At 40.1% G+C, this 24,036-nt stretch overlaps 1 protein-coding gene across 4 annotated transcripts in view; it reads right to left on the bottom strand.

Annotated features, from left to right (window-relative positions):
- DENND2B (DENN domain containing 2B) overlaps positions 1 to 24,036 on the bottom strand; it is a 180,585-nt gene that overhangs the window by 94,839 nt on the left and 61,710 nt on the right. For all 4 annotated transcript variants that reach the window (XR_007889634.1, XM_051620907.1, XM_051620908.1 and 1 more), the window contains exon 3: positions 5,125 to 5,229. Coding sequence is in view for 3 of the 4 variants with exons in the window: in XM_051620907.1 (XP_051476867.1) it covers positions 5,125 to 5,204 (80 nt within the window). In the remaining variant the exon portion in view is untranslated. The remainder of the gene's footprint in view (positions 1 to 5,124; positions 5,230 to 24,036) is intronic.

The raw sequence follows: 24,036 nt of genomic DNA, 5'->3' as shown, positions 1-24,036 counted from the left end.
GATTTTACTATAAGAAAATATAATTTAGCTATTTGCTGTAAAACTGAATTAATTTGGCTTGACTAGGACTTACTTTGGAAGCGACTGTACAGCTCAGTTTCTTAAGGCTAAAATATAGATGTGAACTCTCCCTTTGACTAAGATTTTTCTTAAAGCTGTTGCTGCTTCTGCCTTGACAGCAACGCAGTAATAAAGCACAAGACCTCGCCGTGCATATGAAGTAGCTAAGCATGGACATCCCTGCATGATGGGGACAGGTAACCAATCCTAAACACTACTTCCACTAACTAATCCAAATAATACTTCTCCTACATAGCTCCGTTTTACGGCACTCTGTCATGCTCAAGCATCAAGTCTTCTGCTGTTAAAACAAACGAGAGGCTTTGTTTGCTCATGCAAATGCAGTGATTATCTACTAGGTTCCGGAACAAAAGAATCAGGGTGGATACTGGAAGCCAAACACAAGAATACTACTCCAGGACTCTGGTGGTTCTGCCGACATTGCATCAGTCCTCCACAGCCCTGCACCTCCTGCAGTCATCTGTACCACCCCAATGCAAGAAGCAACCACTATAGGCTCACTTGGTTAGGAAACAGAGTCATCATTTTCTCTGATTTTTTTAGAGAATGATTAATGATTCAGTCAAAACTCTCCTTAGATACCTCTACAGTTATATTAGTTCAGTTAGCCATCTGGTTTATCTGGTGCATCTCCATTGCCTTCAATAGAGGTAAGCTAGCTCCTGCCAATTAAAATTCTGTCTCTCAGTTTCTTAAATTCTGAAGAAAGTCTGAGCCACAAAGCCCGTGTAAGCATATCTCAGTGCATGTTAGGCTAATGAGGCTAACAAATTATTAGGAAAGGTCTCACGCACTGCTGGGAGGTAAAACCCTCCCTATTTTTAGAGGTTTGTGAGTACCCAGCTTGGTTCTTCCCAGGCAAGGAGAAAAATACAACTCAGATCAGATCTCAGTTTAATGAAGCTAGATTATATTTGATGCAAAGATCCAACTGAAAGTATTTACAAATGAGAAGTTTTATTAATGTTATTAGACTAGGAACTTAACAGCTTGCAACTTTGCACCAACAGCAATTTACATGTGCAGTCCTCTCCTAGCACAAGTTTCTGATGTCTTGCTACACAACCCACTGACATCAGCACCCTCAGTTTATGGTACCATTAATCATGATGCTAAGCTGGAGAACATTCTCCAATTCAGTGAGGATGACACCTTTCCTGTGCAGATTGAGCGGAAAGATGACAGCCCACATCACAAAATCCAGTCCTAAGCAAAACTCACATGATTCCAGTTTCCCTCAGACAAGCAATGATCTTTGCTTATGACCCATAAGGAATCACAAAATGTTGATCCAGGCCATACTATATCATCAAAACACACCTTGCATCTTAGAATCATAGAATCATTTAGCTTGGAAAAGACTTCTAAGATCATTGAGTCTAACCAAGCAGTCTTGCAACAATAAATCCCACCAAAACTAGGAATGACAGGAAAATAACACTAAAAAGATGTCTTAGGCACCAGAAGACTAATCCACCTGTGTTATGCCAGTATCAGCACTTACTGAAACTCTACTCCTACAAACTGTAGAGAAAGTAGATTTGCAGATTTCCAAATCTCCAGTCAAATCCCATACTAAACTGAGACAATGACTGTTCAGTTTAAGTGGATCCCTGAACATGTTTGCAATAAATCCTGCAAGACTTTAGCTTTTATTATGCCAGCACTTACTCCACTGATTTACTGTCTGACTAAAATGAAGAATCCTGATGGTTGACTCAAATAACATCGTTTTACAGGGTTTCACAAAGACAGGTGAAGAAAATTACATAAGGCAAAATAATGGATGGAGAACTGGTGTATGGCAACCCATTCATCTCCTCACTGGTCATGCAAAAGTGCACCCCAAAGATTTTTCTTTAGCTTCAAGTCCATACCTGTGTTTATAAAATCTTCTCCTGACAAATTCTAATCAAAACAGATGGTGACAATAAGGAAAGACAGTTTACTTGACAGCTATTATCCAGTAACTTAGTATCCCACAGTACTTTTGAAGTTATTCAGAATGGAAAATATTTTAAAACAAAAGAGTAGGTCCAAAGTTTGCTGAATTCTAGACCCAAGTTCTCAACACCAATCTGTCTGCACTGGTGGAAGGATGATCTACAACTTGGGAATGCCAGATATCATTAGGGATCTGGTTTTAATATACACATATGAATACCTCTCTAAATTCCTCTAGCTGCTCCTCTCCCCACTTTATGTGTTTACTGTTTTATACTAAGAGATGCCAAACACACAAACTAACAAACTGTGAAGTACACAAGGATAGTGAGTCCATTTCTACTGAGCTTTAATGCAGCATAATATGTCTAATAAAATACACTAGAATGGATGCTGCTTATCTATGTATTTAGTCAACTCCACAATTTAAAAAGTGAAGGGAGAACAGTACCAAGAGGAAGAATGGCAAATCAGCCTAATGAAAGATTGAGACATGGGAAGGGTGTGAGAATGCCACAAAGGATGTCACTAGCATAGACAGGACTAGAGTCAGGGTTCTACCCAAGGCTCTTGATTATTAATTCACTGCTACTTCATAAGTCAACCTTTCTGGTAATCAGAATGAGGCCATTTCATCCACCTCAGGAAAATTGCTTGGAATTACTGTGATTCAATGATATGTGTAGATAAGTGGAAAGGTGTGGCAGAGAGCTGAAAAAGAGTAATAATTTATTAGATACAGAAGGCAGTGCAGAGGCAGCCATATGTGCATGAAATATGGAAAGACAACCAAAAACTGAGAACAGATCCAGAGGGTTAAATGCAAAACAGAGCTATGTCATTAAAAAAAGGTTTTCCTGTAACTAAAAAGAGAAAAGCAATATATACTGCTAAAATATCTCTTCCATTGCTTCCATCGTGAAAATTTCAGAATTCAGTTTATATTTTTTTCCATTGTTTGTGGTTGGAAAAGTTCAGAATACAATGGCAGGTATGTCAAATGAAGCCAGTATTCAACATAATTTTCAAGTTGACCTGCAGCTCCCTGCTAGGACCACAACCAATTCTCCTCAATTTCCCTGTTGAGCTTCCCTATTTATGCTGGCTCTTCTACCTGACAGCTGCCAATATAGGGACTTTTTCTCTCTGACATTTCAATTTCAAGTGGATACAATCAAACTGTTATTCTGTGACCTACTCACCTGAACCACAGTCTTTACTAATGTATTTGAAACAGTAAATTCTCCCAAAATAACCCCTGTGCAAATATTGTACTGCTGTCAGCTAGGAGCAACCCAGGTACAGCTTATCTGGTGTGTTACTCTCAGTCAGGGATGGCTAGAACAGATGCTGCCAAAGTGTTCAGAGCATTTAATTTACATTGGTACAACCCACACTCCTATCCCAAATATTTGTCCAACAAATAAAGAGGAAATCCATTGCTTTCTTGCTCTACAACACTCATTTCTGTGCACTACTTTCAATTTTACTGCAGCCTACTTTATGTCTTACAGAGTTCCATGTTGAACTTTGTAAGGCAAAGAGTGTCTTCCTTGTTTCTATGTCCAAAATCTAGCAAAAAGGTATTATTGCAGTACAGAGACTCCATCAGATCAGTGCAAGTTATTTGCACGTTCCTCCTCCATGCTGTTTATAATGGGATTAAAGTCTTGTTTTGAGCCAAAACACAGGAAAAATAAAAACATTGGCATGTTATTGTGTAAGGTAGTACAGAATAGCCCCTCAAAAGAGAGAGTACACCCATGCAAGAATCCCCTGGAGAGCTGGGCAAAATCCTACAGACAGGACAGAGAGATAAGTCAGTAGATACTTCATGCATTTGAAGAAACACCCTGAGTAGTTTTTGTGGCTTTCTACTTACCTTACTAAGGTGACACCTGAAGTCTAGAGCTTTGCTCTTGTGTGCAGTTAATTTATAAAGGTTCTCTAATCCAATGGTTGTCTGAACTTTCCCAGTTAAAGTATACTGAGGCTGCCCCAGTGGGACTGCAGATCTAAGTGAGAGTCTGGCAACTGTCAGTCCCAGAATGAGAGGAGCTTGTGGGCTTGCCCTGTGAGAAGGCCACAGGCTGAATTATTACTTTGTAGAGGCTGTGGCTGAGATCAAGACTCCTTCTGACACAGATATGTGAAATTGTTGGCTGCAGGTGAGTTGTCTACTCGCATCCCAAAGCAATCCTCCAAAACAAACCTGCCCAAAGAAAAAGTCATGTCCTGAAAACACTGCCTTTGATCAGTGTAAACTGAAAGGCAAGGGAGCAATAATTGACTCTACCATTATTGTCATTTCACTGTACTAATTAATGAGTGAAAGGTATTTATTACTTACAGCAACTGCATCACTGCATGCAGTCACATCACAGCCTTCTGATGGACTGGAACTTTATTAGGATAGTGTTTCTTAGCCACAAGTACACATGCACACATTTGCAGATGCACTTTGTTTTCTGGTCTAGTCTAAGTAGACTGATTCCCTCAGTATTGCCGGGCTTGGAATCTTAAGGTGTCATTGACTACAGTTTTCCCATAGGTGTGAGAGATTAACTTGATCTCCTTACTCTGTAAATTATTTCATGCTACAGAAAGGACAATAAACAAGCAAAGTAACAAAGATGAGCCCTGTACTTTTCATTCAGCCCTCTCATACTCCCTGCCTAACCTGCAAAAGGAGGCAGCCTCTGCCCACTGTCTGTCAAGGCAGATACAGCAGAGAAAATCTGACAGAAACCAACACAAAATAAGACCTGGAGATTGGCAATGGAGAAAAGTTGGCATGCAGCCTTTTGGCCAAGAAAATTAGTTCAAACCACCTGAGGCCTACACAGTGCCTTCCATACAGGTCCTTCCTTGCAATCACTGTCATCATAACCAGCCAGCAAGCAGCAATAGCTCAACTGAAATATTCCAGATCAGGCCTTTTTTCATAACTTTTTTCCTCCAATCCCTACCAAAAACTTCTCAGACCAGTAAAGCTCTCACTGTGTCAAAACAGAGGTCGCTTACCTTTGAACAGAGATTTTGTTCCAAATATAGCCAGACCTTTCTCAGAATTTACGAAGCCTGCAATTCACCACTTACCTATCCAGAGTGTCCTGAGGCACTTTACTCCCTCCAGCTCTGCTGTTGACACTGGCATTCTTGTTGGCAGTCATGGTCATTTCTGCTTTCTAGAAATGTGGATATCTGTGAGAAGAAAAGGCAATTAAGCTTCAACAAGCCCAAATGACAATTAATATTCAATACTGCTAGAAGCACTATGCTGTGTAAAGCATAACTGGGCTGCTTTCCATTCTGTAAAATGCAATTAATCTAGTTATGATGCTGAAAAACTAAATCCTACCTCCCCTACTGGTGCTCTTCTACATCCACAGCCAAGTTTACCAAAGCCCAGTGTTCTAAAGGAAATATCTTACAGGAATTAGGGGTATGGTTCAGGTTCTGGCACGTCTGATAAAATGAGCTTGATACCAAGTTCAAAAAGTATCACAAGTTTGGTCTGCTTCTTCCATTCACCAGTTCACATGGAAAACCCAGTAACTGCACTGGGTGATACTTGCAAATATGATAGCTATGGCTGGCATTTTGGCCACAAAAAGCTATTCCAAGGAACAAAGAAACTTTTTGCAATTTTAAATTGCAGCTCTACTATAGAAATAATTTCTAGTAGTGAAATATATTCAACAGCTAATATGTTGAATGTCATTCCAAATCTGCTTGTAATATGAAAAGATCTGCAAATAGTTTTCTCTATTTGCCACAAGATTTTTTAAGTAAAATTTCCTAATCATTGGGTAACAACCCAAAACCTGGAAATTTAATTTCAGCCATGGTAAAAACCCTATATAGCAACTTAAGTGCACAAAAGATGAACCTTCTGTAATGGTGCTGCATACCAGCAAATAAACAGCCCAGTAGCATGATTTATTTTGCCCTTCTTGCTCTATCTTTATAGAAACATCATGCTGCAACTGCAGGAAGCATACGATGATATGGGTACAGGCCAGGATGTAGTCCCAAGGATGTACGTAACCTCTGCTCACATGTGCTCTGGGTGGGTTCTTAGATGCTCCTTAGTTTATAGGCTAAAATATCCACCATGGTTTGCAGCACTGCCACCCAGGGTCTGACCAGAACTACCAACTGTTACAACCATTAATGGCACAGTTAATGCAAAAATAAGGAGTATTACAAAATTTTGTGTTTACTCAAAACCACAGTAAGTCCAAACTGCTTGAGAAGCCAACTGTAATGTCATGCTAAAAGCAAGCTGGGTACTGACAACACACAAAATCCTTGTACAAATAGACCCATCGCAGTGAGGAGGACATTGCCTAAACCACTTTATTCCAAATTGTTCTGCCACAAATAAGGTCAGAAAATCTCTCATGAATTGCAGAGTCAATCATGTTGACCACAGGCTCCAGGTCTACTTTGTCTTTCCAATTGTCTTATGTGTATCAGTTTTCCCAGATTAAGTGGAGAGTTTTTTTCCAAGCTGGTAACATTTTTTCTACACTGAAGTTCCCCAAATTCCTCTAGTGTCTCGTTGTTATTGTTAGAGTTACATTATCAAGACAACGGGACTGTAAAGAACTGCCTGTTCTGAGTGGAAAAGGGCTTGCTTGTGACAAGAAAGGAAACTTGCTGATGCTGGCCAAGCTTTCTAGGACTGTGCATTTCACAGGCAGCCAGCAGCTTTTTAATGTTTTCCACTCACCAGTTCAATGCCTTTGTTGCATTAAATCAGAATAACTTATTAGCAATTAAGGTGGGAAAACTAAAAGATATAAATGTGTCATAAGGTGAATAACTGTTACATTGACTTTCTGAGATTTGGTTTTCTGTTCAAGATCAAAAGAAACTGAATGGATCCTCAAAAAATACGGGATACTGACACAGCACATGAAAAAAAAAGATAGAAAGCAACATAAAAGCACACTGAGAGACCATTTCCCCATATCCAAAATCCAATGGAAATAAAGTATGCATAGGTGTGTATCAGGGTGTTCACTTCTCATGAGAATTTTGCCTTTCTCAATTTCAGCTTCCCAAAAGCTCGATAAAAATCATTGTGGTCAATATAAAAAAAGAAGTTATTAATTAAATCCCACATTTTAAAGCTACCTTAAGTGTCAAATAAGCCTTACTGGTTTGTTTACAAGTAAAAGAGGAATTTAGTTCTAAAAGAAAATGTCGTAAGTTAAATTTAGTGACATAAGCGTGTTTCTTCCCATGCAGTTGAGACCCTGCTATATATGATGAGATCAACTGACTTTCCTATGCACTTTTTCTTTAATGCTTATTTTGCGTGAATATTTTACTTCAGGTGATGTCAGCATCCCAGCATATACAGTGAAAACCCAATTAACTTGAACATGGCAGAAAATATAGTCAATCAGCAATTTACAGAGGTGCCTGGGCACAAGGGCTTATTACCAAACCCCTACCTCCCACCCCCCACCCCACCCAAAAAAAAACCCCACAACAAAACAACAAACAAACAAACAAGAGACCAAAACAAAAAAAAAAACAACACACAACCCCAATATCTAAACAGAGAAAAAAAAAAAAACAACTCAACTTTAAGGTCATGTAGCAAGTTATTTCAGAGCCTTCAAACAAGTCTGATAGCCCTCTAAGTTTATATGACTCATTGTATGGTAAAAATCACATCCCTTGGGCTTATGTGAGAGCATTCTCCATCACAGTACTGGCAAATGATTCTTCACAAAGCAATGAAAACCAAAACCTCTCAAGTATTGTGACATACTGTTAAAAACAAATCCAAAAATAGTCATGTCACACAGAATCTGCATTGCCTTGTTAACCTTCTAACTACGCTTTGCCTAAAAATGCAGAATCCTATTGTATTTGTAAACGTAAATAATTACTCTGAAACCTTTATTTAGCCATAATTCCTGCTTTACTCCAGGCATGGTCTCACTGTTTTCACTGGGACAACTCTCAAATTGGTAATTTAATGAGCTCCGTTTGTAGAATCTGTACATTCTTTATCCAATTTGGCTAAAACCTCCTGAAACCATTTGGTAGGATCAAAGAGTAAAGATGACAGACAAATGTAAAAAAATGGTGTGATGGCAACATGGGGTTTGCTGCTAGTACCAGGCAAGGTCATCATCTTCACTGAAAATGGCTGCTGCAATGCAGCATACTTTTTTTCATAATTAATTATTTTTTTTACATTTCCTAACAGATTTTATTGTTGCAGGAAGCCCCGATGACAGAATGTTCCTTATGGTCCATCTACCCCTCTTAAAGGCCTTCTTCCATTTCCAAAATGGTACACATGCAAGTTTGGCTGTAGCTTTTTTACAGAGATGAAAAACCATCTGGAAAAACCAGAGTGAAAACTATCACACTGTGTTAGTGAACCTTACAGCATCATGAAATCCTCAATTCCATTAACAGGTATTAGCAGGGGAGGTGTAAATCCTACACTCCTTCTCCCTGCATTTTAAAATTAAGAATAATTTCCTAAAGCATTCCAACATTCTGGAAGCTCTACTCCCCAGCCCACTACAGTGCAAGTGTTTCCTCAGCCCATTCCCATTTACAAGTGGTTCCGGGCTAGAGCTAGGTTTGGAGCAAGCATCTGAAAAGTCATGGCAATCAAGAGTGCATTATTTGTACTACCCAAGAGATTTGAGATGTCATGAATACATTCTGCTTTTTTACCCAGCGAGTATCCATCAGTTCCTGCATTGCAAGAACTGATTCTCTCCTCTCTGGCTGTGTAAGGTAACACAGTCTAGTTATTCACCTCTAGGGTCAGATGTCTGCTACATGTATTAGATCAACAGATGTCTAAGAAAAAACATTTTCATAATTTGAATTATTCCATCTCCCATTCTGTCATTCAACAGAAGCAGAAGAGGACTTTTAATTTGAAATTTCTTCTGCTCAACAGACATGCATGATGTTTGTTTGTTTGCTGGGTTTTTTTAATTGTTTTTAATACTATGCTCAATATCTCTTCCTATTCATATGGTCCTTTTCCCTACTTAGACTTGAAAGATTAATTGCACTCCATTTTCTGCACTCATTTCTAAAGCATATTTTCCATTAAATATACAGTTCCAACTAAGAGCCCTTAGACTATGTTGCAATGCTTCAAAGGCAATTTTCTGAGCATCAGGAACAGTAGCACTGTTTCTCTGGCAGCTTAATGAAAAAGAATCCAGAGTCTGCTGGTTACTGATGAGCACTGTACTTGCAAAAACAGAAGAAAATCCGTACATGGCTCCAGCCCACTGAGCCAGGCATTTGCTGGGACCCAAGTCACAGCACAGAGCAGATGAAGTTAGGAGGGTGGCAAAGAAGGGTTTCTAGTGACTGGAGAAGGCAGCATTTGAATGTAGGGTCCTGGCATTATCACTAACATAAATGCAAATTCTACAGAGACAATGTGTCCAGCAAGGACACTCAGTTCATAAGACTTCCCTGCTCTAGACTTCTGCTGGTATTTTTGAGAGAATTTTGTTGGTGACACGTCACTGCATGTAAAGTACTTCTTGTCTCACATATTGCAAAGATTAACCTACACTTAGCTGTCCTGGACTGAGCTGATGTGTACTGCAATCAATATAATCTATAAGGTATAATTTGGGTTCTTGACATCTGCATATATTCTGAATATAAGGCAGATTATTCTCCTCTTGAAATTCCACTGATCTGAGATCTGGAAAACAAGGGGAAATATTACTGGTTTTGTCTGCTCTGCAGGGCAGAGACCTGGAGACATAAAAGGAAGGCACTACAGGGCAGAACTACCAGCTGCTAAGACAAAATCATGCTTTTGAAAATTTGCCTTGTAATAAAGACAAACTCTCAGAAAGATATGATTAATAATAACCAATTTTGTCTATTTACTTTTCTCTCAACAGTACCTGCAGCAGAATGTCTCTAGGCATTGAGAAGTCAATTTAAAACATTGATACGCTTTTCTGAGTGCCTTAAGGAAATCTCAACCACATTTCAAGAGGTGAGGTATAGTTAAACTAAGAATCACAGATTAGCTTTGTGGCAATTTGCCAGTTCCCTTCCAGCAAAACAAACAATTATGTCCCCTCAGAACATCAGTTCTGATGACCTTGAAAGTCCAATAAAATCTTTAAGGATTTCTGCCTTGAGAGGGCTTTTGTAGAGACTCCAAAGAACATTTTTATAAGAACTACGTGCTTTTATCAGGTGTACCTGTTCGCTAAGCTGGGCCACTGTAAGTTTAGTCACACAACACCATTACAAACCAACATAAAGAGCTAAATTCCCTGCTCAGCAAGGATTTGGCATGGAAATATTAAGAAAGCATTAATTTAACTAGCTCATCCTAAGTTTAGTCTTTACAGCACACTGATAGCCTGACTCCAATCATATCAACAGACTTCTCACAAGACACAGGCCTGATCCTAAAGACTGGAGAAACAGACCTCGTGCTATCAGCTGTGTGTACATGCCTAAGCCATGCTATGCTCTAGTGTAATCTCTAAGTGAGAACACAAAATCAAGCCATTCAGACAGCTACATGTACCCAAGTCCCTGATAGAGAAAGAGTGACAATGTTTGTGGATAACCAAGCCAAAGGAAGAGGGTTTGTCAAACTGCTATCTGAGGCTTTCACAGCTAGGTAACAAGTTTACTTCCAGCACAAACTTCCTAATACAACCAATAGCAGTGCTGGACCTTGGCTGTCATTGCAATCTTGCAGCTCCAATACACCTCCTCAACAGGTAAGTCCCGACTGAACTGCATATGACTATACTAGGAAACAGATGTTGTGGCATGTATTGGAGGGGAAACAAGTTACCTCCCCTCAGCACAGGCTGCTAGACTGGGTGGCTGCAGAACAAACCAGATGGCTGAAAAGCAGGGTACTGCCCAGAGCAAGGACAGCTCTCCATTCAGCCCTCACCCACCTTTCCTATTGTTCTACCACATAAAGTGCCGTTCCATTCTTCCCTTATTCTTGCACCTCCCTATTTTGTGCCATCCTCTTTTTTCCCCATTCCCTTCTTTAGCTTCCTATTACTTCATTTATCTTCCCTCAAGCTGTTTTTTCCCTTTAACTGAAAACAAGCGATACCTGGGTGGAGAGAACAGACCTCACTTGAAACACACTGCAGTCCAAAACTCGTGTCCAAATGTAAGAATTCAGCACTAGTACCTTCTCTTACCTTCAGCACTGCTAAGGTTATCACAGATTTGAAATGGAAGGAAAACAAGAAAATCAGAGAGACTGGTGTTACCAAGCATACTCACTTGTCTTTTATGAAGGTATTTTAATTAACAGTAGGGTAACCATGCTCCTCAGACCATGGAGGGCACATTGTACTGTATTGTATTCACAACTGTTGAATATAATTATGGGAACTCTCTGGCACTTGGACATTTGCTTTGTCTTGCTTGCTTTAGTATTAAAAAGGACCAATAAGGTTTTGTTTGTGCTTTGCTCTCTTACGTCACTGGAATTGTATCCCAGCTGAAGAAGCTGGACTGAATCCAGCCTTTGGGCTGAATCTTTCTTACTTCCTGCATATGGAAAAGATGCCTTGATTTGTGGTACATCTAGCACAGTCTCTGATAGCCACTTTTCATCTAGCTAGTAGCCTATGCAAGACTTCCTTCCAATTTAGAGAAATTACAGCTGTTGTTTTACCACCAGGGAAGCAACTTCACTGTGACTTCTTTTGACTCATTTGTGCTAAATGAGCACTTAAAGACTCTCACTGAATGTAACAGGTTCAAATTTATTGAGAAATCAAACTGGAATAAACTGACAGATTCTTTAAAAGTGACTGCCCCCCAAGGAAGTGTGAAGGAGCCATTTAAAAAAAAAATTAAAATGGCTGCTATTGAATCAGAAGTTAGTACTTCCCTGTTCAAGGTTGAAGAAAAAGGTTGTATTTAAGAAAAAAAAAAACACAAAACAAACAACAACAACAAAAAAACATTAATGAGCTGAAGCTTAACTATGTTGATTTGAGACACCAGGGTAGACAAAGTTTTCAATACTTAACAGTACAAATAGCTGTTAACTAGTATAAGCTCAGAGGAATCTCAACTGTACACACCTTCACCATGCTCTTAAAACTAATGTCAGTCTAAAACCCTATGGTTTTACTTTCTCATGCCACATTCTTACCCCAGTGCATTCATTCAGCCATACGGTTCAGGGAACTGATTCATCTGAAAACCAACCATTTGGGATTTTTTTGTTTGTTTTGGTGAGGCTGATTTTTCAGTCAGGAAAACATTTCTTAGAAGCACCTTCCATATGTGTGTTACTTAAAACCTGCATGCTTTCTCTTTAAGACAGAAACCTTTTTCATTATGGACAGCACTCTAAATGCTATAAATATGTCCCTACAGTGTATATAATATGATTTTGGCCTTGCAAACATGTAGGCTATATTTTTGTTTAATTTTTTTGAGAAGAAAAAGGGACAAAAAGGCTAAAAACAGTCATCAAGACATTTCTCTCTCTGACATGGCTGCAGTAGGAACTTATGTATTTGATATCATTTTAGATGCAAGCATCCACATTATTTTCATGTGGCTTCAGCAAGCAACATATGTGTGCACCTCAGATCTGGCTTTACTACAGAAAAGTGACTTCTTGTTTCCTCCTGCTGTACTTGAGTGTCAGTCACAATCTGGTAAGTCCTTTCAACAAGCCCTATAATAAACTTGTTGCACACTGGCTTGTTGAAAGCCCTCAGTCATCACATTTTGCAAGAAAAACTTAGTACAAAATAATCAGAGGCATATATTTTTTGGCCTTTGTGACACCAACATTTCCAAGATGACCAGACAAGGCAATGAAAACCACATACTAATGAATTGTGCCTAACATAGTTTCTTGGTACTATACTTAGATGATCCTTTCTCTTAATTTTCAGAATAAAACCAGTTCCAGTCTCAGAAGCTCACCTGCTCCTGTTGGTTATTCCTCAATGAAGTCATAGTCACCCAATTGCAACATCAACATCATTGCACAATGATGAACTGTTTCTTGTGAGACAAAAAAGATTATTTTATTAAGGAATGAGAGTAGCTTAACTTTAAGGAGCAAAAATACTTTTTCATTATATTTTTTTTTGCATCACAAAGAGTATGAGAAAATAGAATGTCCTTTGGTATTTCCCACAGGGTGCCACAAGTCCCTAAAAACATCACAATACGATTTGAAGCACAGGTCGCTGTTTAGTACAGACTGTCTGGGGAGACACAAAGCGAACAAAATCAGCTGAAAGTCTTAGCAAGTCTTAAAAGGAACCTCCCCATTGAACTAACCCTGATGACTGAACCATCTCATTCCAAGATTGACAACGTCTGGCAGACAGCTGAGAAGCAACCTGACTTTGCAACTGCTGTAAGTTCTGATTCATTAGAGCATCACGGAAGGCAAAACATGGGTCACAGCTATAATACAGAGCAAGCTGCTGTCCCCAGTGTTGCTAGCACACCTCCCTTCCTTCCTGCCAGACACACGTGGCTCCCACTCAGAGCACCACCAGAGTGCAAACTGCAAAATTAATAGCAATTATATGACTCATACAAAGTTTTAATAATACATGATGGGAGGAAGGGAAGGAGGATCTTGATGCAGCTGCATACAGGCTAGAGAGAGGGATTCAGTCTTCGTTTTGCCATACATTTCTTACAAGCCACTGCATAAATGGTTTGAGTTATGCTAGCTGAGCTATTTCCTGACTTCTGGGTATGGGCATCTTTTCTAGAAGCAAGCTGTGCTATCCAGGAATGTCAGAAGTACACTTACCCATACAGAGGGTAGCTTAACAAGATCTCAATTCTATTGTATTTTAAACCTGAACTAACTTTCCAGAGTAGGCAAATTACTGTCATTTTCATTTCTCAATTTGTACTCTATAAAGCAGAAACAAGTCAGGTCTTGTCTGTAAGCAGAGAATTTACAGCATACTAAATACTCCACACAAATGCAGATGTTCTTAGTACATGTTTAGGGTGAGTGACACACTTTCCAAGTCACCTTATGTAAGGGCATGGAGAAAGAATATAACCAGTGAATTACCTCAGAGCAGGCAGTGAGCTTTAAATTAATAACTTGGCTTCCTTGTGCCAGAGCAAACAGACCCTGAGCTTCTTCTCTCATATCCTGAGAGACAGCAGTGAAGCTGACACTCACAAAGTTTGAAAACCCTTGAAATGCTCTTTCATTTTGCTACAGTTTGTGACAATGTGGGAAATGGCACCACTGAGCAAAGCATGGAGATCAAAGGGTTTAAATGGCCAGCTTGGCCACTGCAGCTGGTGGCACTATTTTCATCTGCTTTCAGAAGGCCACATGACATCTTCTAGCATGTTTGTGTCATACTGCTTCTGCAGAGCCCTTCCTGAGAGAAGAGATGAGGAAAGACACCTACCAAAGGCCAGGGTGGCCAGGGAGACACTTTGCTTCCAACTTCCACACAGATGAATGAATGGTCAGTGATGGCAAGGGGGGAAAAGGGACAGATTTGTACTGCCTCCTGACTCTCCTCCCTTGACAAAAGGAGCACCAAAAAAAGGAAACTGTGTGAAAGAGAAAGGAAAAAGGGAAGATAGATGTGCTGAGGGAGGCAGGGAGGAATAAGGAGGTCCTAGAGGAAAAGCAAACAAAGCAGCAAAATGAAAAATAAAACAAGGATTGATAAAAATGTTACTTCCAAATCCAGTGAAGCAACTTAGGTCATTTGCCACGCTGAGTATTCAGGTTCCGGCATGTTTTGCTAGGAAATGAGGTGACCTTCAGTGTGCTGGCCCTAGCTGTAAATAGAGGAACAAAGTAGTTGCATTGTTCAAGTCAGAGCAATAAAGCAAAAGCCTTGGATCAGCACCCAGTGAGTGTAACGGCCTTTCCCTGACACTAAGGAGAAAGGAACAGGCAAGATAGCTAACAGAGGTAGAAGAAGACCTGAGGCCATTTAAGGGCCAAGTTTCTACAGAGATCCAAACAGTGTTTTGTTCCCAGAGAAAGCTATAAGGAGCATTCAGTGAAGGACAGTCTGAAGATAACCAACTCTCCTGGCCAATGCAGATGTCACCAGGAAAACTGATTTACATGGAAGGTGGCAGGGAGCATCTGGAGAAGGATGTAGAAAGGATACTTCATGGGTGTCAGGAGGCTTGAAAAAGAGAGGTCTTCAGCAGAAGTAACTGATGGCAACTACCGATGCCGTCCTGGACATGGTCCTTTGATTTTTCTCTAATGCCATGCAATAAAAGAAAATTTAATTCATTGTGATAAGCAGAAGGTGAGCTGATACTGTTCAAAAAGTGCTGTTTAAAATTACAAACAGCAGTGGAAGATTTTTGATACTGGTACCTCAGTAAGGTCAAGAACTGATACGTGGTGCTACTATACATTTCCTTCTGTTTAGATCACTATGTCCTAGCAATTGTGTTACTGTTTTGAGTCAGTATCTCCAAGAAGTAGGTCCTGTCCATGATACATGGGCTGCCAATGCTAACAATTCCAGTGAAGCAACTATTACTTTGGATGCACTGTCTTAATATGATGATATAAAAGCATCCTGGGAGGATGAGGATGAGGAACCAGCTGTAAACTTCACGGATGTAAGAAGAATATTCTAGCCAAAACTGTCTTGGCTTGTACAAAGAGATGAGAACAACCTTGGGTCTGTCTCTTTTGCTCTTGGCAGTTACCCAGAGAATCTGTAGAAAGGCACAGAGATCTTAAATCCCCTGTCCAAAGTATATCCAGAAGTGAGCCTGGACACAGGCGTTAGCAGCAGCAAATGGGATGGCACACTAGTGTGTTGTTTGTATTAGGGATTTGTGTAAGAACCATTCAGGATAGGTATCTGGTTACATTTAGAAAATATATTCTTGCACTTAAAGCAACATCTACAGGATGCAGGAGCTCTGAGCTGTGTTTAGTTCTGACATGAATTTCTTCTTTAGTCTTAAGAAAGTACTTTAGAAGTGATATCCTCAAATTCAGTGCCAGAGAATAAACTCCAGCAGCCACATTCTGTCATCTGGTCAAGTGGACAATAAGCTCAGAGCTGCTCCTATTTTTCCTACTTCAGAAATCTATAGTTTGATCTCTCCAAATACCATTGCTCTACCAATGAACCAGGAGTAACTTTATGACTGACCTCACACACAAGCAGAGAGGACATGTTCTTCAGTAAGTTCAAGTTCTCAGCAGTACGGTGGGGCCCAGACATGCAGCTATCACCAATGGTAAACACATCAGTAACCAACACCAGCCATTCATCACCAGATTCTGTGTTCACAAAAATCGCCCTCTCCTGTTTGCCGTGGATTCCTTCCTGCAAACTGGCACCTGTTGGGGCAATGAGGACCTGTTTTGGTATAGTATTCTGATTCAGATCCCCTTCTTTCTTATGAACCTCTTGGCTATTGCCTCCCTCTTTTTCAATCTCTACACATTCTAAGCTGAAACAAAGACGACCAAGCTCCCTGTGCTCCCAGAACAATAAACCACAGCAGGGTGTGAGCAGGCTGACAGAGGGTACAGTCCGTGCCCTGCCTGTCTAAGCTGCATCTCCCACCTCAGATGACTGAACAGACAGAAAGGAAACATGGGAGGGAAGCATGATGCCAGCAAAATGAGTGATCCTCAACCCTTCTCCTAGCTGTGCCACTGAAACAGAGGATGCACACTAAGGAAGAAACAGGGATGAGTGGTAAGGACCAGACAAATGTCAGAAAAGGTAAAGACTAGTAGAACAAGGGTAAGATGAAGGACAGCTATCATACCAAGTCAGAAAAACAGATGACAAATAAGAAAGTGAAAAGACTTATAAGGAAAAAAGACAATTACAAAACCTCCAGAAAGGAAGAGAAATACACCCCCCTTCTTCCCATCCACACTAGGGAAGGCACCTTGCATCCTTCAGAGAATTCAGCCCATCTTTCCTCATGTTCAGGAATGTTTTCATTCCACAGCTAAAATTTTCCTTATGGAATAAACTTTGAACTTTCCCACAGATGCTTCAAGTAAACCTGATCTAAGACACTGTGATAACCTGATGCTAGACTTCACTGGAAGAAACTCCTACTGTCCCACAAAGACCTGTGGCTCCATGAGTGAGGGAAGTGTTCAGACTCTGGGTAGCTTCTCATTCAATATACAAGCACAAACTCAAACCCAAACCCAAGTTTTTGAGTCTCTAATTCATGGATAGAACCCTCAAGCCTCCTTCACATACAGCCCTGTAGTGATTGCAGGAGATCAGCAGTTCCCAGACTCCTGCAGTTTCTTTAGAGAATTGACTTTAGGGCACAGAGGGGGGAGAGGGGAGAGGAGAAAGGATAGGGAGAATATTGGCAGCTACACCAGAGTCACAATAACAAACTAAGCACAGCAATCTACTTCTTATTGCTTTTGTTAACAAAAATTATAGTAGCTATAGCAACAGAAGAGGGGGGGGACAAAAAAGCCCAAGGCTTTTTAAAATCCCCAAAGAGCACAGCTTTCTAATATGGAAAAATCAAGATTTATTGCACCAGCAGCTCCCACAAGGCAGGGCTATAGTAGTGCACAATGGTTTCAATTAAAAGCACGAATCATTAACCAGTGCAGCTGGGCTTAATAGTTGGCAGACAACATCATCTCTTCCAGTGAGCCACAACTTCTTCAGGGACTGAACTAGCTTCTCTTGCTGTGTGATATGTCCTTCAGGCCTGTTTCTGGTGGCTTTACCTCATATCCTCTGTCAAGCCCTGTGACAGAGTGACTAAATCTAACCAGAGAAAATCAGTGAAATAACTCCTGTGCTCAAGTCCTGCCCATACATCCCTTGCCAGCTGTCACACTCTGACATCCCTATGGGCGCAGCCCATGGCACTGCACTGCACACTCAGCAAGCACGCAGGGAGAAAAGCATTTTGGTCCCACACTGCTGTGTGACTTTCCTTCTCAAACATACACACTCACAAGCTCAAAGAGGGGAGGAATGTCTGGCACTTCTGCGGTGATTATCTGGCAGAAGCACCGCTCCATTTTCTGGCAACTCAACCAGAGTCTTAGAACAATTATTTCAGTTCCTGATTCAAGTGCTGGAGACAGAAGATCAAGTTACATTTCTCTCCAGCCATCAACACTAATTCAGTTTTCACTAAGTCAGCCTTGCTGGAATTTCACTCTTCTACACTAAAACAAAAAAAGGAAGGTGCAAATCAACACTGAAAAGCCATTAGAAGAAACATAAAGAATTTCAAGAGTTACCCTTCACATATGTAAAAAATACCAATAAGATCCAATGGAGAAGGAGCTGTTTCTTCCTAGACGCTGTATTTTTATAAGATAAACTGATTAAGAACTAAATAAATCCCAAGGGAAATGGTGCCATGGTCCTCAGTTATACCCAGTGGCTTTGTAACTACTATGCAAATAAGCTTTCTTCTCTTACTACAAGGTGGTTTGTGAATTTGCAGAGAGCACCTTCCCAGCAATGGCTCAGTCACAGGTGTACACAGCCATCAGAAGAGGTGCTTTTCTCAAGAAAAGGGTTCAGCTCCCACAGCACTGACCTTTGTCATCTGCATGAAAGGAAAGTTTCAACAAGCTACCACAAGCTTAAGTGTTATAAATCTTCTTTCATCAGGCCTCCAACCACTAGACAGCGAAACAACTGGAAACACTTAAACCTGTTTTAACATTCCTTGTAGCAGGAGGCAGCAAAACACCCACAACACCCGCCTGAGCTGACTGTGGCCACCTAACCACTATGGACTGTGGCTCTTGCCAGCAGAGGATTTCTGTTGAGACTTTGGGAGCAACAGCCACTCCCAGCAGAGCAAGGAAGCTGGGCAGCAGCAGCAGACATGCTGGCTCTGTTCCTGTGTAGACTGCACTCAGAGTGGCAGAAGGGATCAAGGGGGTTTTAGATATAGGCAAACAAAAACAAACCCACAAACAAACCATGAATGATATCAAATATCTTTTTAACCTTTCCAGGCTGCAAAGTGGTATTTGATGATTTGAAAGAGCCTCTCCTCTTTTCTTCCATGAAAGTGATTTACCTACTGCAGCATACAAGACATGTTAGAGACGTCTCAAGAGACCAGCCATTGTTCCAAGGAACTTACACTTCTATGATAGGAATTTAATAAATGAAGGCACTAACTATCTTCCCAGATGCATGTTTGAATAGACCCACTGTACTGGTGAGTTCTGCTGCGGGAACAAACTTTCTTCACAGTCTATAGAGCAGGAGTAAATCTGATGCAAAGCAGTGTTACAGACTTAACTATTTTATTGCAGCAGCAATCAGAGGAACATCACTGCCCCTGAGCCCTGCAGCTGAGACCGTGTCCCACAGCCTCAGGCAGCCTGCTCCCACACTTTGGTGCTCCCACACTGCATCTTGCATTCCAATTCTCTGTTTACATTGCACGTCTTAGCAGCTGTACTGCCAGGGAGAGCACAAGAGGACACAGCCTCAAAAACGTGTCAAGAAGAAAGTATGATTCCACACTCTTCCACTCAGCTGGATGTGTTTGATAAGAGCAAGTCATCAATGAGTTCAGGAATAGGGTCCTCTTTCTTGTTTCCAGATCGGCTGCAGTGCTGTAATATCCTATCATTTATGTTAAACAATATTAAAGCATTTAACATGAACTTGAAATATTTGTGTGAAATGATTCATTTTACCCAGACAGCATTTGAAATGTCACTCCAGCACCAGCATTTCTAACCAAAGTTTTAGCACTCATGTTCCTACTCTAACTCAGTTCAAAACTGTGAGTAAAATATAATTTAATAGCAATTTGATTTTGCAATGATCTCATTGAAAAGGCCCATCCAGCATTGCCTTTGCAACACAGAAACAGCCACAGGATAAGCCTGAGGGACACAGATTAACACTCAGATCAGATACAGTTTCAGCCCCTTCTCCCTTGCAGGGAATGTTTTGGCCTCTTGCCAAGCAGAGAGCATTCCACATGCAGTAGAGTAAATTTGGTATAGCGCCCGTATGGAAAAGTCTTCCTCAAGACAAGACCAGGATGTAAAAATTGTTATCTGAACACGTGCTCTCTCCCTCCAAAAGTGAATGAGTCTACAGCAAAGCTAGACTCAAAATTTCCCCATCTCACGGGAGTCCATATTTGAGCAAAATTTGGAATTGTACAGCCCAGCACTGAAGCTTTCTTTACTTCTTACTTATAGATTTAAGCTCAACAAAGCTGAGGTGTATTTTGGATCTGCTCCCAATACAAGAATATTTTTTATTGTCTCTTTTAAAGTGTGGTTACTATATAAAAGTAACTGCATCAATCTGTCCTTCAGAATTACACCTGTCTAGTCCCTGTGCAACTCATCAAACAAAAATGTCAAAACAGATTTTGTTATCATCAATCATAACACATAGTTCACCTAGTGAAAGGGCACACCTAAATTACACTTTGCTTTCATAGAGTTTATGGTTATGCAGCTGTCAGTTAAACTCTAGTTTCAGACACTCCTTTACTAGTGTTCATAGAGTATATAAAAAATGAAATTGCAACCCACACTCCTCTCCTGTCTCCTATTCCTTCACCACCCCCCCTTCAGTTTGCTTGTATGCACACTGATCTTTCCTCTACCAGTAAGCTGAGAACTGAAAATGTGCATCTACAAAAAGACAAATTATTACAGATATATAGGTTTGTGCAGTTATGCACAGTTACAGATGCACAATACAGGATACACAACTTGTTAATAAACTTTACAAGCAAAACATGTCTTCCAGTAAGTAAATTAGCTGAAATGAAGTATACACACAGAGCATATATAATGCTTTTCTACTAAAAACTAAAATCAAACAAATAAGGCCAGTGAGGCTTATAAAATATATTATGCAGAGACTCTTCAGTTTCCTGGGTTTGATTACTGAAAAAAATCTAAGCATTCAAGACAGAAATGTATCGGTTTCGTCTGGCATGAAGTCTGCATTACCAAATTTCACATGGTTCCCAGTTGATATCACAAACTTGGCCACAGTTCATTCAAAAGTCAGACCTAGTCCTCCAAAAGGTAGGTAAATACCTGTGAAAGCTTTTATGATGCTGGAACAGTGATTTGTACAAGATAGAATCATACCTGTGCCTAGCACACAGTGAGCAAAAGCTGATTAACAGCAATTTCATCCTGCTAGAAAAAAAATAAATGCCTTTGTGACTCCAAAAGGTAATGATATACCAGATTATGAATATCTTCAAACATATTTTGTTATTATCTACTTATCTGATGATTTGGAGATGGGGTATTTTAACTTAAAATTTGCCTTGAAATTTATAGTCATTAAAAATGAACCTGGATTCACAGGTTCCTACAGAGCACACATTTCTGCATCTTCCTGGTGGAATAACTGCATCTCTTTTCTGGTGTGTGACTAGTATCTGTGACAATCTGAACTCCTACCTCATTTTCACCAGACAAACCTTTTCCTCTTTAACCTGAAGAAAAAATGCCCAGTGGGACATCCATATACACGTGGTTTTCTATATCCTATATTTAAGATGCAAGAGTCATGCTAAGAATCCTTTTTCTGATCCTAGGAAGTCTAAGGGTGTGAAAAACATGACATTCAATTTAGCTGAATCTTCACAGCAGCTATATTTCAGGTGGGGCTCTAAAGAAAATACATGTATGAAGATGGTTTGAAGTTTGAGGGCTTTTTTTCAAACTGCAGCTTAGTTTTATGGCACAGTTTCAACGTATTATCTTTGCCATTCCAGACATCTGTATTTTCTCAACCATTTAACCAGTCTTCCTATTAAAAAGACAATACAGTTGGACTTTCTGTGAGTGACAAATTCCCTTCATACTGTAGCTGTATCACCAAAACATCAAAATAACTGTTCCACTTGGTTCTCACAGAAACAAGTTTTGGCCCTTCCAGTTTTAATGAGAAAACTGGAGCCACAACACAAAAAAATGAGAAAACCTCTTGCTAATACAACCACACCCCACTTATATTCTGCTCTGTACCCAATATCCCCACCCAGCCACAGATACATAACAGAGAAATACCAGCTGTTGACATTTTGCAGATGGCAGCTCCAATACTGTGCCATTTTGGACTTTCTCCTCAAAGGATCACTCTATTCGATTCTTTTATAGGGTCTCAATTTTTTTCTTGGGTGGGTGGATATTTAGGCATGGAAAATAGCTGTAGGGAGGAACAATGGGGAAATAGCATTTATAAACTGAAATAAAGTCTTTCAATTTGTGGAAATAGCTGGAGGGAGGAATTAATCTTATGAATAATGTAGCTGAAGCTGATCAGGCTGTTGACAGCAAGTTCTTTCAGATGTTGACTATAGCTACACACTTACATGACAGTACAACATTTAAATCTAGAACAAAAGAAGATTTAATGCACAATGACGTATTCAGCATTTTTCTCTTGTACTATGCTGATATTAATCAGTCTATCCTTTCCCTACATATAATTTTTAGGGAAGAGAGAGTGCATTCCTTTTCAGTGCTATGTGAGAGGCATGGCCTATCTGTGCCAATGTAAAGATGCTTCTCAGAAGGAAATGCACACTACCTGAAAGTCTTACTGACATATATGGTACAATCTCTATGTGGGTGCATGTAAGACTCTTCAAAGGCAGTTTTGCAAAGCACTGAATGATTCTTCTGTGCAGGAACTACAGCATGGGCAACTGAACAATCCCAGAGGTGAGTATAGGAGCTTGGCATCAAGGGAATGCATATGGGCATGTATCTGCCTCCAGGTGAAGTAGAACCAGACTTCTACTTGTTCCAACCTCTCACTGCTGCTGCTTCTATCTCCTCCTTGCTCATTTGATTTGGTGCATAGCATGTGTTCTTCTGCTGAGAAGCCACCAGGCACCCCCACTCCAGGCAAGTACCTTCCCAGGCCCAGTAATGGTTTTTTTGCTCAGGAGCCAAAGTATCCTAAAACGTCACTAGCATGTAAATTTGTAAATAATTTAGGTACTTTTGAAAAAGAGGAATTGCCCTCTGCACAGCTGATATAAACTTGGTATTATCAGCTTTAAGCAGGCAATTCATTTAATGCAAAAGTATTAAGCGAGGCAGTCAGCCTAGGACATACGCGTGCACGGGCACCTTCAAGTGAGCATCCACTGAACTTTACACTTCTCAAAAGATATTTTTCACTCCTGCCTCAGAGAACTAGGCTTGCAGGAGTCAAGGAGGAATCATGCTTCTTAACAGAAACAAGAGGGAGACTTCAAATATGTGTCATTCAGTATAGAATCTTTTCAGACTAGCTGCACAAGTAAATGTCCAATGAAAACAGACAGAAAACACAGAGCCAAAATCACACATGAGGAAACACCTTAGTAACATCTTTAAATGCATTACACAGATCTTTCACAACACTGTCAACAAGGTACTTTGCCTGTGCTAAGGACAAGTAAAATTATTTCAATAAAAACCTCTCTTTTTTATTTTGGGAAAAAAAAAAAAAAACTAGCTATTTCACAGCTCGATCTTGTCTTTCAAAGCTACCCTGCTTCAACCAAGCTCCATTATTCATTGTGCTGCTAGACAAGAAGATTGCTTTGATGTCAATGGATCATACAGATGATTTAACTCAGTAATCTGTTTGAAAAATTCAGTGATAATGTCAAGGGTAAACCAAGGTAAAAAGCATTTACTCAGTTCTAATCTAGGCAAGAGCTTTACTGGTTTCACATAAACCCAAGTATTTTATCCACTTTTGATTGTTACTGCAAAACCTCTATCTTCTGTTACTACTACTACCTGACTTGTCCAGTCACCTGGAAACTCAACCATCTAAGGAGAAACAACAACTAAATTAGAAACACTAAATTAGAAACCCTGTTGCCTAAAAATGGGCTGTAGAGAGGGCATCTTACTTCTTAATTGGATAGTGAGTCTAAGATTACAGGTTAATGTTTCAGAAATCAATCACTACACAGACATGAAGATGGGAAAAGGACATGGCCAGGATT

The sequence above is a fragment of the Apus apus genome, chromosome 5 (assembly GCF_020740795.1).
Source record: "Apus apus isolate bApuApu2 chromosome 5, bApuApu2.pri.cur, whole genome shotgun sequence".
NCBI classification, from domain to species: domain Eukaryota; kingdom Metazoa; phylum Chordata; class Aves; order Apodiformes; family Apodidae; genus Apus; species Apus apus.
The sequence above is the reverse complement of the archived record's forward strand: the minus strand, read 5'-3'. Positions and strand labels throughout refer to the sequence as shown.